General features: G+C 39.6%; 1 protein-coding gene across 5 annotated transcripts in view; it reads left to right on the top strand.

Annotated features, from left to right (window-relative positions):
• DNAH5 (dynein axonemal heavy chain 5) overlaps positions 1 to 14,374 on the top strand; it is a 294,998-nt gene that overhangs the window by 127,216 nt on the left and 153,408 nt on the right. For all 5 annotated transcript variants that reach the window (XM_019541679.1, XM_019541689.1, XM_019541661.1 and 2 more), the window contains exons 24-29: positions 1,807 to 2,042; positions 3,306 to 3,524; positions 4,389 to 4,451; positions 5,306 to 5,544; positions 6,529 to 6,769; positions 7,447 to 7,646. In XM_019541679.1, the coding sequence (XP_019397224.1) occupies positions 1,807 to 2,042; positions 3,306 to 3,524; positions 4,389 to 4,451; positions 5,306 to 5,544; positions 6,529 to 6,769; positions 7,447 to 7,646 (1,198 nt within the window). The remainder of the gene's footprint in view (positions 1 to 1,806; positions 2,043 to 3,305; positions 3,525 to 4,388; positions 4,452 to 5,305; positions 5,545 to 6,528; positions 6,770 to 7,446; positions 7,647 to 14,374) is intronic.

Below are 14,374 nucleotides of genomic sequence, written 5' to 3'. Positions count from 1 at the left end.
GATTCTTTGTGAGTCAGACAGTCTGTGTCCTGTGTCAGGGTTCCCCAAGAACATGGAGCTGACAGGTAACATTCTGTAAGTGTGCAAATTCGTATTAATATTTCATAGAATGGTACTTACCATATTGATTCATTTCACACCCACTCCAACTTCTGTTCATTAAACAAACACCAAGATTCAATCTCAAAAAGGCATGTGTAGCTTGAATTTCCATTGCTAATAAAGTGATGCAGGAGTAAAAAATATAATTTCATGAAAAGTGCAGGTCTCACAAATAGGCCCTGGAGCAGGGAGCCATTAGAATGCAGTTGCTGGTTCTCTGAAAAACAGTGGTTGGGGGTGAAAGCAGTTTCAAGGTATTGGCAGCATTATGTGCTGCTATGAAATGGTAGTGTGTTAGATTCATCCTCTCTGGGAGGCTGGTGTGTGTGTGTGTGTGTGGGGGGGGGGATTAATTAGCACAGCTCCCAGAGCCATACTAATTAAAAGCTTCTGGAGTGTAGTGCATATCAGTGTCCCTGCACTGAAAATGGCAACACGGTGCTTGGAACTAAAGCTCATCGAACAAGCTTTAGTTTAAAGCATCCCATCGCCATTTTTCAGCATGGGGATGATGATGCACGTGATACTGGAGTCTGCTGGAGTGCAGTAATTTCCATGTCTCAGCCTACTCAATTAATCGAGTGTGCCCCAATGCATTGGAATTACAGCACATTGGAACAGCCTCCCTTTATGTGTGTAAATGCCCTCCATAACTAAGACCCCAAGAATGTCTTGAGGTCAGAAGTTAAGGGAACTTGATCAAGGGGGTTGAACTGGGGAGTCTTGGTGTTCTGAGAGTTGGCTGGCTCTGCTGTTCAGGCTTGCTTACTTCAGTATTTCTGGAGTCACTATGCTTATTACTGTCTGCACGCACACTGCCTCCAACCTCTAATGCTCAGCGAGTCACAGGCTCTTTTATTTGGTATTATTAAAGGACAGTAAGAGCGTTAGTAGGATAGTTAGTAGCATTAGTGCATTAATAGAAGCAATGCCAGCACATCAAGGAAAGTAATTTCCCCCCTCTATTCTGCACTGGTGAGGCCACACCTGGAGTAGTGTGTCCAGTTTTGGGCCACTCACTACAGTAAGGATGTGGACAAGTTGGAGAGAGTCCAGCAGAGGGCAATGAAAATGGTTAGAGGGCTGGGGCATATGGCTTCTGAGGAGAGGCTGAAGGAACTAAGCTTATTTAGTCTGAAGATGAGAAAGCTGAGGGGGGGTTTGATAGCAGCTTTTTACTACCTCAAGAATGGTTCCAAAGAGGATTGAGCTAGATTGTTTTCAGTGGTGACAGATGGCTGAAAAAAGGAGCAATGGTCTCACGATGCAGCAAGGGAGGTTTAGGTTGGCTATTAGGAAATGGAACAGGTTACCTAGAGAGGTGGTGGAATCTCCATCTTTGGAGGTTTTTAAGGCCTGGCTTGAAAAAGCCCTGGCTGCAACAATCTCTAGTTAGGGATGGTCCTGCTTTGAGTATGGGTTTGGACTAGATGACCTCCTGAGGTCCCTTAAAACCCCAATTTTCTATGATTCCATGATACAAACAAATTGCATTTTTCAAAATGAAATAATGTATAAACAGCCTTTTTAAAAACTTCTTGCTAAACTTCTCCAACAGTCAAGAGAATAGGAAACCTTGGCAGTAGTGGCCCGAAAACAAAATTAGTGGCTTGAATTGGAAAAGTGTGGCAGTTTAACAGAGTAAAAACTTGAGAGCTGCTTTTCTGGAAATGATGTAAAATCAACTTGAATTGTTTCTTCTAGATGATCTGAAGTTGGCACTGACTGCAGAAACAAAGGCTTGGATGACTGAGCTAGGACATTACTGTAACAGGAATTACAGGACTGAGATGGAAAATATCTTCACATTTGTAGAGGAAATCAGCAAGAAGCTAAATCGCCAGATAAAGGATTTGGATGACATAAGAATAGCTATGGCTGCCTTAAAGGAGATTAGAGAGCTGCAGATCCCTATAGACTTTCAAGTGGGACATATTGAGGTAACTGAAAGGAGTGATACTGATATGTTAGTAACTGGTGTTAATAGAAAATATTTTATCTAAATGTAAAATTTGAAAGTGCAATTCATTTATATTTTTACTAAAAAAATGAATGAGTGTTGTAAAGTTAAACAATAAAATGGCTTGGTTTTGTAAAACCTACACTTGTAACACTCCCATTAGGGCAAAGGCAGATTCAGGTGAACAGAAATATCATTTGTTAGCAGTGTTCCTTTACTGCTAAGACAGGTCAAGAAGGGTAGATCAGGGGAAATCTCAAATGAGACATGACATACAGAGAGGTCTGTAGTTCCTAAGTTATAGAGAGCTCAGAGTTATGGAAAGATAAAAGATGTGACTGTTAAATGAAGAGCCCGAGAGGAGATATTTAGTATGCTGCATTGTATGCTATAGTATATAGCTTTAGTTGGTCAACTGAGTTGGATCCAGTGTAGTTTCTAGTGTTGCTGGAAAAAGACAAGCAACAACTCTATACTGGACCATGTACGTTCCACCTGTCAGAACTAGGGGAAGAATATGTGAAATATGTATCCATGTATACAAATAAATGAAATATGCCGATGTTCATATGAATATGAACTGGTAATCCAGCTTATTAGTTGCATGACGCTTTTAAATACCTTGGCATACTAGAAAGGATTTGTACTTTTTATCATTACATATGATTTTACAGAGGTATAATTAGGCTTTTGCTTTATTTTTAGTACAACACTCTCTCTCTGTGTCTTATTTTCTCTCTCTCTCCTATTCCTCTTTGGGTTTGGCATGATTAGTCAGTCATGTTGACTGCCTTGTGGCCTGGACCCTTGGGAAGGGGGGTGGTGCAGGGAGAAGATCTATATTTTGAATGTCTCTGGAGCTCAGTTTCTAGTACAAATTTAAACATGTATTCTAAAAGAGGTTATATTGCAGTGTTTAATTTGTTCATCCATGACTTCTTTGTGGCTTACCTGGGAAATCTCAATTTTTGGTTGACCTAAAATTTTTGTTTGGCTTGGATCTCTGGCTTCACAACCAGTGGTAACATAATGTTCTGGGTCAGAATATTATTCATACTTAATTTTTATATGTGAATATTTTTTTTCATGCACATGTATATATTCATGAATATTTCCTCCTTCTCGAAGTGGGACTATCATTTTTGTTATCCAGTACAATGATTGTGTATTTATAGATGTATTCTGTGTAGAACACAATATATATTATATACAGTAGCTGGAGATGCAGCCATTGTTCCAACAGGAATCTTACGCCATGTTAAACAAATATCAGCTGCTGGTGGCAAAGGAAGAGATGGAAAAGGTGGACACTTTGCGCTATGTCTGGGAGAAACTGCTGGTCCAGGGCAATGAAGTGCAGAATGAGCTAGTAGCTTTGCAGCCCAAATTCCGGGGTGAGATTATTAGCACTGTGGAGACTTTCATTGAGGACTGTGACCAATTTTATGCAGATTATGACAAGGTATTTATCTTTGTTGTATTCCAAAAAAATTGGGAAGTTGGAAGACAGGGTTTGGATACATGTTCAATATAGGGAAAGAATTGCTTGGAGAGAAGGATAGGTCTATGATATCATAAGAATGCTAATCCTTGTAAATGCTGTTGTGTTCATCCTGAAGAGTGGGCTGTATGTAGTCATTGGGATGTCAGATGATCCCTGCACTCTTCTGAGCAAAATCCCTGCTCGTGGGGTCTGTCTTCCTTTTTTTTTTATTGTCTACCAAACACTTCATCATCCCCGTATGTTTTGTAGTTCCTAGTTTCTTTTCCTTTAAACTTTAAGAGCCTCCCATCCCAGGCTCTGGAAAAACAACGAACTGACTCTACACTATGCTTAGGAGTCACTGAAATTAGCAGCTCAGTGTTAGAACCAATAGAAAGAAATCAAGCAGAGTCCATTCTGAGTTGGAACAGACCAGCTGATGATATTCAGCTAAAGTAGCTAGTTAATGACTACCTCTTTGAAAACAAAAATAGAATCAATTAGTGGATACAATAATTTTAAGTATGAAAAATATCTTCGTACTCTTTTTTTTGGCAGACAAGGATCTTTGGGTGAATCTTCTTCACCCAAAGAACCTTGTCTGACTATGTTTAGGTCAGCATAGCTACAACCTACACCGCTTGGTACCTTTTTGTCACCCTTGATCTTTAATCAACACTTCATGGTGCTGATTTTTCGGGGACTTGCCAGTGAAATTAAATTGTTAGATATGAAAAAATATGATAGACTTCTATTCTAGAAAATTAAGCTGAAATTTGTTTGCCTGTGATAAACTGTGACATTTGTTTTTATTCTTTAAATTGAACATCTGATTTCTTCCAGAATGGACCAATGGTAGTAGGTTTGGAGCCCCAGGAAGCCAATGACAGGCTGATCATGTTCCAGGTACTCATTGTTCAGTTGAAAGATAAAATGTGCTGCTCCACTCTGTTTAACAACATATTTTAATATAATAATAATAAAAATGAATGTGTTTACTTAGTAGCTAAAATCCACTTAATTAAGCCTACAGGCAACAAAGTTGGAAAATTGATCTGTGTATTATGATGGGGTAAGAAGAAAAAAATATATATATTTTTTTTAAATCGGGCACTTGCTAATATGCAGTTTAAATACAGAATGTTTGAAATAACCCATAATTACTATGTCCAGGTGTCTGCATAATGATGTTGAAGATATTTGCTGGCATATATCGAGCTTTGCTTTTGTTCTTCCTTCTTGCTAAAATATGTCTTTGACTGTTATTAGTTACTGCCCTAAAGATGGCAGTTTGCTTCTTTTCAACACTTCTCATTATGATTCATTAAATACAGTCTGACATCAGAGGTCAAATCTTGTGTTTACTACTCTCATGTGAATAATTTTCTTTTCCTTGCTATTTGCTTGGGGTATAATGCTCCCGTAATCAAATCCCTTCCTTGAGAGAAGCTCAAGATAACCTTGCTCACAATGTACAACCAAAGAGCCATACCTCAGTGCTGTCCTCAGTCTTTCCTACTGTTCCTGCAATAGCCTTGGCATCATAGTCTTTTAGGCTAACACTCACGACTGAGGATTTCAAGCATGCATATTATTGACAGTTCTATTTTTTATTTAAGCATACCTTTATAAGACTTGACCATTGTCCACTTCTTGCTATGGGTTCCTCTGCTGCTTAGCTACTATTTTAGATAAGATGCTTTGGTGTTTGCTCTTTTCTATGGTTCTAATCCTAATTTTGGCCCTTTATTTTATTGTAGAACAGATTTGAGAACCTCTTCCGAAAATATATAACTTATACAGGTGGAGAAGAGCTCTTTGGTTTGCCTGTTACACAATATCCTCACCTACTTGAGATAAAGAAGCAGCTGAACTTGCTACAGAAACTATACAGTCTGTATAATAGTGTCATTGACACTGTCAATGGCTATTATGATATTCTTTGGTCAGAAGTGAATATTGAGAAAATCAACAATGAACTTGTAGAATTTCAAAACAGGTAAGACTATTTGAGTATTGTACAGCTAATGCTGTCTGTGTTTTCTACTGTTTGAATATTGATATTGGATTAGTATTTCTTGCTTTTTAAAACTTTCTTTTGGCACTGGCTTTTACCAGACTTGGGGTCACTTACCAATGGATAAATTCAGGTTTGTTGTTCCTTGAAAATTTTCATTAAGTAATTCATTTTTGTTACTTGAAGGAAGCAACTGAATCAGGAACTGATGATTCCCTTCTCTGGAATAGGATGTTTATGGCTTCAAAATGAGACTGAAAAGACTTTTTCCATTTGAAAACTTGTCTTATGTTAACTAAGGGTTTCTCCTGGACTTAATTTTAGGGTATGCCTATCCAGCACTATCTGAGTTGAACAGAAAACACGTAATTACTCTTTGGAGAGTCAATCTTAATAGTCTTGTACAAAAGGGTGGAGTAGTTGAGGGAATTTTGTACCCAATAGACTTATTGGGAATATGGTCAGAGGAAAAAAGGGGGAAGGACATATTTGAGAAGGCAGAGTTATTCTTCAACATTTCCAAAAATAAGACGAATGATAATTTGACATGCTTGTTGTTGAATGTCCAAAAGGTAACCAAGAATAATATTAAACAAATGCAGCTTTCCACCCGTGTTCATGTGGCCAGGTTAGGATGGATGATCTATTAATGTGAAGTGGCTTATTTCATGGAGTGCAAGATGAATGCAAAGAAGCTAATGGTAAAGAGGTATTTGCATTTTTTGGAAGCACAGGTGGAAAATGTCAAATGTAGGTGATAGCATCATTTCATAGGCAGTTGAATAGTGATGAAATAAACTGTTTATCTTAAATGCTATTTAAAAAAAAATCTAGGAATCTTAAAATACTTTGAATTATAGGAATGTATGTTACATCATAGTTAAAGCCCTAAGTAATCTTGAATAATTAATGCCATAGAACAGCCTAAACTTTTTTTTTAAAGGTAGTTTATTGTTTAATGCACAGATGTCGTAAGCTTCCTCGAGCTTTGAAGGAATGGCAGGCATTTCTGGACCTAAAGAAGATGATCGATGATTTCAGTGAGTGCTGTCCATTGCTTGAGCTAATGTCTAATAAAGCCATGATGGCTCGACACTGGAAGCGAATTACAGATCTTGCTGAACAGAGCTTTGACATAGAAAGTGAGAGCTTCAAACTGAAGAATATCATGGAAGCACCTCTGCTGAAATACAAAGAAGAAATAGAGGTACAGATTGGAATGCAACTGAAATATACTGGTATTGTGTGATTTCCTGCAACACTGCTTCCACACTTGAAAAAAATGGCAGTAGAACATGCTGTCATTCATTCTCCACTGAGCACAGATTTGAATACACAATGACACTGGTGATCAATATCCCACTTCTCTGGTTCACCTTGAAGGTTTCTGATAAAATGCTTACGCTGCATCACAGAATATATTTAAAAACAAACTAAAGGTTTCAGTGGGAATACTGCTAAGGGATTAAAAGGTGTGCAGGTAGCACATTTCTTACTGTTCAGTCAGTGAGTATTATAACAGATCTGGCTTTTCTCTTTCATCCTAGTTCAAGCAGTTCAGTAAAAGGCATTGTAAGGTCATCTTTGTCCTCAAGTTGAAGGCAGAAGCTAGGGTTTGCCTGCAAAAAATAAGACCTTTTGCAGTATTGCATTTAACTCCTTCAGAGTTCATCCAGTGTGCTGACTGCTTCAAAATTTAGATATTCCTAGATAAGCTGTTTCTAGCATCAGTGTGCTTAAGTTGTTTCAGAAAACCTTGTTGGTACTTTTTTTACGTTTGCTATATCTAGTTGGTCTAATGGAGAGATCACATAGTTGAACTATGGATCCTTGAATTTGAGGTGAAGAAGCTTCTTACATTAACATACTATTTTTATTTTAAAGGATATCTGCATTAGTGCTGTAAAGGAGAGGGACATAGAGCAAAAGCTAAAACAAGTGATTGTTGAGTGGGACAACAAAACATTTACCTTTGCCAATTTTAAAGCCCGTGGTGAACTGCTCTTAAGAGGAGACAGCATTTCAGAAACAATTGCTGGCATGGAGGATAGTCTGATGATTCTGGGTTCTCTCATGAGCAACAGGTAATGGTAGAAAGACTTACAGACTAACTGATGACCTTAGGAAAGCCAACTTGGTCCTATAAGTAGATGGAAGCATAAGATTGAATGTAAAAAAAAAAAAAAAGAGAAACCGTCAGTTATGAAAGCTTCCCAATACAGCTGAATGACTTCTTCCCCCTAGATGTTATTAGTATGCTTTGCAAGTACAAATACCAATCCATTTGAAGCAGGTTTTTGGATTGCACCTAACAGTAACTATATTCTTGATCTGTGCACCTCATTACATTCTTTATTTTGGAGACTTAATTCGGAGCATTAAGTCTTTTTTGTATACGTGACAAAGTATATGACTTGGGTATAATGATTTGCTGAGTTAAAATTTAACATAGATTATTTATTTAATCTTATTTATAGTTAGAATAGAAAACAAGGAATTCTTACGTGTTCATTTTTATTGAACTGATAAATATTAATTAATTTTGATTTTGTTTCACTGTGAAACTTGCTAAAATAGTGTTGCTTCTAGGTCTTGACTCAAAATTTAAGGAGAACTGGTTGCCCCTTTGCATTGCACATTTTCTTTAATAAGGAAGCTTATCATCTTGGTGCTTCTTTTTGGGAGGTAGAGATGACGATAATCAATGATGAATATCTTCAGGACCTGAGAATATCAGAAGAGGACAAACATTTGTTGAAGGGCCTGAAAGGGATCTTTTTGACCACATCCTGGTCTGTGGTCCTACTATTGAAATGACTGACTAGCTGCTGTGCGAAGAACTGCATAAGCGTCAGAAGAGCTGAATTTAACAATCCTCGGCATGGTCTGAGTTGGCTAGTTACATGAACCTGAAGCTTTGTCTTGAACAAATATTCATTCAGAATGGTTGATATCTATTGAAGTGTACAAGTGTAGACAGTTGTCATAACAGGTATCAAAATATCTCTTGTATCATGAAGTTCACCTTTGCAACGCACAATCTCTGAAGAGAGATGCCCCAGTATAAGGCTTTAGTTAGATCTGTCTGATGTGGAAATTTAGACAGAATTATTGTTTGGCTATTAGAAGCGCTTTATTTTGCATGGCTATGGGAGAAAAGCAAGGGGCAGCTCATTCTCGACTAGAACAAAGCACAGGCTACTTTTATATACTGATAAATCATATACAGATCGACCTGCCTCATAACATATTCTTGGCAGTCTGACAGTGACTTATCCTGGTGTCTTGCTGAACCAAGCATGCTCTCTCAAGCTGTTCCCTGATAACCTTATCCAGAAGGACGCTGTGTTGTTCTCATTCGGCCTTCAGCCACATCCCCCCCCATCCTGTCCCGACAGTATACACTCTTTCAGTACTTTTCCATTTCTCATCATTCCCCCCACCCCCCGTGTAAGCGCTTGTGCTTACACTTTTATATTTATAAAACCTTTGACACTTTTTTGTTGTTTACACTTATAGGCCACCTTTTTTAACACTATTATTTGCAGCTTGGTTTTAGAGAGCCTAGAAACACTTTGGGCAGTTTTTGATAAACAACAGCTTAAGCAACACAGAAACGTGGATAATAATGAAAATGGCAAAAATGCATAATAAACTTACAATACACCATTTTAGCAGGGATTTTAACCTTTTTTTTTTTTTTTCTTTTTTACATTTGGTAGCTACTTTTACCAGTTGAAGAAGTTTTTTTGCAACTGAATGGATTACTTGCAACTGCTTTTGTTTATGGGGCGGAGGTATTTTTTTAATTGTTGGTGCTGATTGATTTAGGTACAGCAAGTGTTATTAATAATAGCACAGACTCCACCTTGGGCAGCTAAGAGAGAATTTAAAGCCATATGGTTTTTGGTAGCTACCTGCCCTGTTTGGGTGATTTTATTATTGAGAGCTTCTAGGGCATTGGCACTGGCATTAAAGAATTTTTTTTATGACTTTTGAAATGTTTACAATGTTGTTTTTTTAATTTAGCTACCCCCAGCTAAGGGAGAAATGCCCTAGTAAATTGATGGAACCTGGTGGGTTGGCGGACCAGTGGGTTTTTAACTGCTTGCCTATGTTTGGACAAGCCAGGTGGGAGATTAGACACCTCATGCCGAGAAAGGCTTGGGTGTAAATTTAAACTTTGGGACGATTTTTTTCAGAGGTACAGGTGCTGACCCAATGCCAGGGCAAATTTTGCGGGCATTATTTTTGCATAGCTAAAACAAGCTTGGAGCAGCTATAGTGCTGAGGTTTTTACAGGTTGTGCTTTTAATTTGGCACTTTTGATCGACCTGTAAGGTATAGGAAGGGGCATGTTGGCTTTTTACTAACTTGCGCTGAGATATTGATTGATTACAAGAAGTAGAACTTAATAACATGTAGAATTTGGAGTTGTTTATTACCAGACTGTGGGTATTTTTTAGGATAGTGAGAGACCTGTTGGAACACTGAAGGGACATGTTTTTTAGCAGGATTTTAGATGTATTATGTGAACGATAATTAAAGGTTACCTGGCATTTGGGGTAGTGCCCATTTTACCACTTTTATTGAAGTTATAACAGAGGGCTGCCTTAAGTTTAGAGGATGGTTTTTAGCTGTTTTTGAGTGGTTTTTTTTTTTTTTTTTTTTTTTTTTTTACTATTTAGGGATTGAGTGTTGCGTTTTAGAGTGGGAGGAAAATTTGACAAAGCTAGTAGTGGTACTGTTTTTTTAATTTTTAAGGGGAATCGATACTCCAAGCATTGGGATTTTTTTTGGCTGGGTGTGTAGGCTTATGTATGCATACCCAGCAGTTTGTAAGGTTGCCTGCATTAGTAATGCTTTGCCCAAGGTATATAATACTGGTTTGTTTGTTTTTTTAAATGCCCTGATTAAAACTTTTGGCATGAAGCAGAGTAAAAGAAAAGGTAACCTTTTGCGGCTTACTTGAACGGGGTTTTAAATGCTGCTATTTTTTTGGAACTTTGGAGGGGCTACCCTTGACTAAAATTGTGGCCTTTAGCACACTACTACCAATAAAATGCTGACCACGAGAATACAGAACAGTGTTACCCCCTGGGGAGTTTTTAAATTTACATAATTATTTATGACCTTTTAAGGGTTAGTGTGATTTTTATACTAAATTACTAAAAGCAATTTAACACACAAAACAAAAGTTTATAGCCTTAAGTAAAACTTGGCTAGCTGTGTAGGCTATTTTTTGAGGCTGTTGCTTGATTTTTACTTAAAAGAACCTTTTTGAGATTTTGTTGTTTAATTTTTACTTACAGGAACTTTTTGGATTTTTATGGAGGTATTGTTGGTGAGAGAAGCTTTTTACTTTGTTGGGGCGGTTACTTTTTTGCAGTGGGAGATATGAACTTAAGCAGAAATTTTGGCAACTTTTACAGGAGTTGGGGTGGTTAGCAGGACCTGGAAAGGCTTTTTTTATTGAAGCTGCGGCAGTTTTTTTTTTTTTTTGGTGGACGTTAATTAGGACCCAGTTTTTTTGGTTGGACTGGATAGACAACAGAGTTACCATTTAGAGACTGATGTTGTGCTGTGGCCTTAACCTGCAATGAGATAACTTTGAGGGCCTTGGTGAGCCTTTGGCAGTAGGTTAATAAAGAATTATGGAGGTGAGTTAGGTGTTGGGGTGGAGGTGCAGCAAGTCCCCTCATGGATCGACCCGTAACAATCTCAAAAGGGGTCAGACCTGAGGACCTCTGAACAGAATTTTGGATTTGGAAAAGTATGAATAGGAGGGCCTAGGGCTACTTTAGACCAGTTTGTTTACAAGTTTTTTGCCAAACGAAGCTTAATATTAAAGTTTTTTTGTTTTACTTTACTTTCACTTTGAGGATGATTTGTGGTGTGGAGCTCGTATTGGATGGAAAGGACCTTGCAAACATGTTGGACCACCTGGCCAACAAAATGGCAGCCATGGTTCAAGTCCAGGGAAAGGGCAGACCGAAGCAGGACAGCAGGTCAAAAAGAAGCTTTTTGGCCACAGTAAGAGCATTAGCCTGTTGGCAAGGGTATGCCTTAGGCCACCTGCTAAAAAGACAGACAATGACCAACACATACTTTTAGGGTTTTGACCTGGACAACTTGATGAACTTTATTTGGAGATGGGAAAAGGGGTAAAGACCTAAAGGCCTGTGGAATGCATGTGGCTGGCGGGGTGGTTGGCCAGGATTGTGGCACTGACACTGCAGACACAGATGACAAAATGGGCAGCCACAGCGGGAAAAACCGGGGGCATACCAGTGGTGATTAACTTTTGGCTACCATTTTCCCTTTGGCTGAATGGGCCACTGAGTAGGCCATTTGAGCCAAGAGGGACAGCAGGGCCCTGGGGGCCACAAGGCAACCAGATGGGTGCCACCACAAGGAGTTGGAGTGGAGAGAGCAGCCTGCAGAGATTTAGGCTTTTTTTTTTTGGCATTTGGGGTGGCATTTTGGAGAAAGAGGAGGTTAGGGGAGACAGGAGAAGGGAGGTAGAGAGTGGCTTGAAGGACTGGAGCTGAGAGTTTTGACAGGGTGGTTTTGGCTGCAGCATTTGCCCTGTTGTTTTTTAGAGACACAGGGTTATTAGTAGCAGTGTGCGCTTTGCACCATAGAACAGCAAGGGTGGAGGGAAGGAGAACAGCATTCAGGAGAGCAGTAATAAGGCAGTAGTGAGAGATGGGAGTTTTAGCAGAAGTAAGAAAACCTTGCTGCTTTCAGATTTGTTTAAAAGAATGGCAGACACCAAAGCCATAGCGAGAGTTTGTATAGATATAAGCAGATTGTTTAGTGGCAAGGTGACAAGCACGAGTGAGAGCAATAAGTTCAGCAGCTTGAGCACTAGTAACAGAAAGAGAAGATTTAACAACAGTATGATTGGAATAAACAGCATAGCCAGCTTGGATAATGCCGTCATTATTTTGAAAACAGGAGCCATTAACATAGAAAATGAGGTTAGGGTTAGTTAGAGGGGTATTGGAAAGATTAGGACAGGGAAAAGAAACAAAGTTTACAAGCTGAGTGCAGTTATGGGGTTGGCCATTTGAGGGTGAAGGAAGAAAAGAGGCAGGATTGAGGGGATTACAGCGGACAAGGGTTACATGGTCCACAGCCAGGAGAACCACCTTGTAGTGGGTTAGATGGCCAGGGGACAAGTGCTGAGTTTTGCCGTGCTGGAGGAGGGTGAGGACAGTGTGTGGGACAGCAACAGTAAGGGGGTGCTCAAGGACAAGGTTGTTGGTTTTAGAAACCAGCAGAGCGGCGGCAACAACGGCATGAAGGCAGGGAGGAAACCCAGAAGTGACTAGGTTAAGGGAGGCACTATAATAAGGAATAGGATGGTGTGGGGAGGGTTTGAAAGGCTGAGTTAAGACACCAGAAGCGGTGTCTTGGTGTTTATGGAAGAAGAGAGTGAAAGGCTTAGAGTAGTTAGGCAGACTGAGAGTGGGGGAGGAAAAAAGGGCTTGCTTGAGCTGACAGAAGGCAGATTTATGGACTTTTTTCAGGGTAGCGGGTTAGGGGAAGAGTTACAGGTGAGAAGGGTGAGAGGTCTGGAAAGCTTAGAATAATTAGGAATTTACTGTTGGCAGTAGTTGGCAGCACCTAGAAAACCATGAAGTTGGAGTTTAGTTTGTGGGCGTGGAAGGGAAAGAAGAGCAGAAAGACTATTAGGAGACAGGTGATGGGTACCATAAGAAATAGCTTACCCCAGATAGGTAACAGAAGTTTGACAGAATTGGAACTTAGAGCGGGAGGCTTTGTGGTCCAGCGCTGCAAGTTTTTTAAAAGAGCGACAGAATTAGCTTGTCAATGAGGGAGGATATTAGAACAAAGGAGCAAATTATTTACGTATTGGACTAGCACAGAATTATGAGGCAACAGGACTGTATTGAGGTCAGACTTGAGAAGTTGGCTATATATGGTGGGTGAGTTATGAAATCCTTGAGACAGACGGGTGAAGGTGTATTGCCGGCTCTGGTAAGTAAAAGCAAATAAATATTGAGGGTTAGGGTGAACTGGTATAGAAAAAAGGTGTTACAGAGATTCAGCACAGAAAAACAAACGGTGGAAGCAGGTATTTGAGAAAGTACAGTGGTGGGGTTGGGTACCACAGCTGTTTTTTATTAGTGTTATTATTAAGGCAAGAATTTGGGTCTGGGGTAATGTAAGGAAGACCCCATCTGGAAAACAGTGAACTGTTGCCCGCAATCGCAAAGGAGGTTTTGTTTTAACAGATTTAGAGGCGCAAGGACTCGGCAAAAAGGCATGTTGCTTAGTAAGGGGACCCAAGGTAAACGAAAGCAGCTGTGTAACGGGGTGGTTAATGGGTTGATTTCCAATACCTACAGCAGTGATTACCTTACCAGAAATGGGAACCTTAGGAACAAAACCAGAGCTAAGCATAGACAAAGAAGCACCGGTGTCGACAAGAAAAGGAACAGTTTGTTTTTTTTACAGTAACAGTTATTGTAGCATTGGAAAAGGTAGAAAGTAAAGGGGCTAGAGTTTTTGGGTTTTTTTGGCTGTTCTAAAATGGATTTTTAACTTTGAGGGGTTGAGAGGAGCTGGTCAGGGCGCTTGGCTGAAATGGAGGGGCACTAGCTGAGAGTGGGGGCCCCTGGGGTTTATTTGGGCACTCTTTTTTAATGGCCTTGACTCCACCACGATCTGCTGGCTGGGAAATTGGCTCCGTGGTCAGACCCAGAGGGTTGTAATTGATGGCAGTCACTCATTGTGGTGCACTGTGACCAGTGGGGTCCCTCAAGGCTCTGTCTTTGGACCT

The sequence above is a fragment of the Crocodylus porosus genome, unplaced genomic scaffold (assembly GCF_001723895.1).
Source record: "Crocodylus porosus isolate Cpor-Errol unplaced genomic scaffold, CroPor_comp1, whole genome shotgun sequence".
Lineage (NCBI taxonomy): Eukaryota > Metazoa > Chordata > Crocodylia > Crocodylidae > Crocodylus > Crocodylus porosus.
This window is presented reverse-complemented; position numbering and strand designations above follow the sequence as displayed.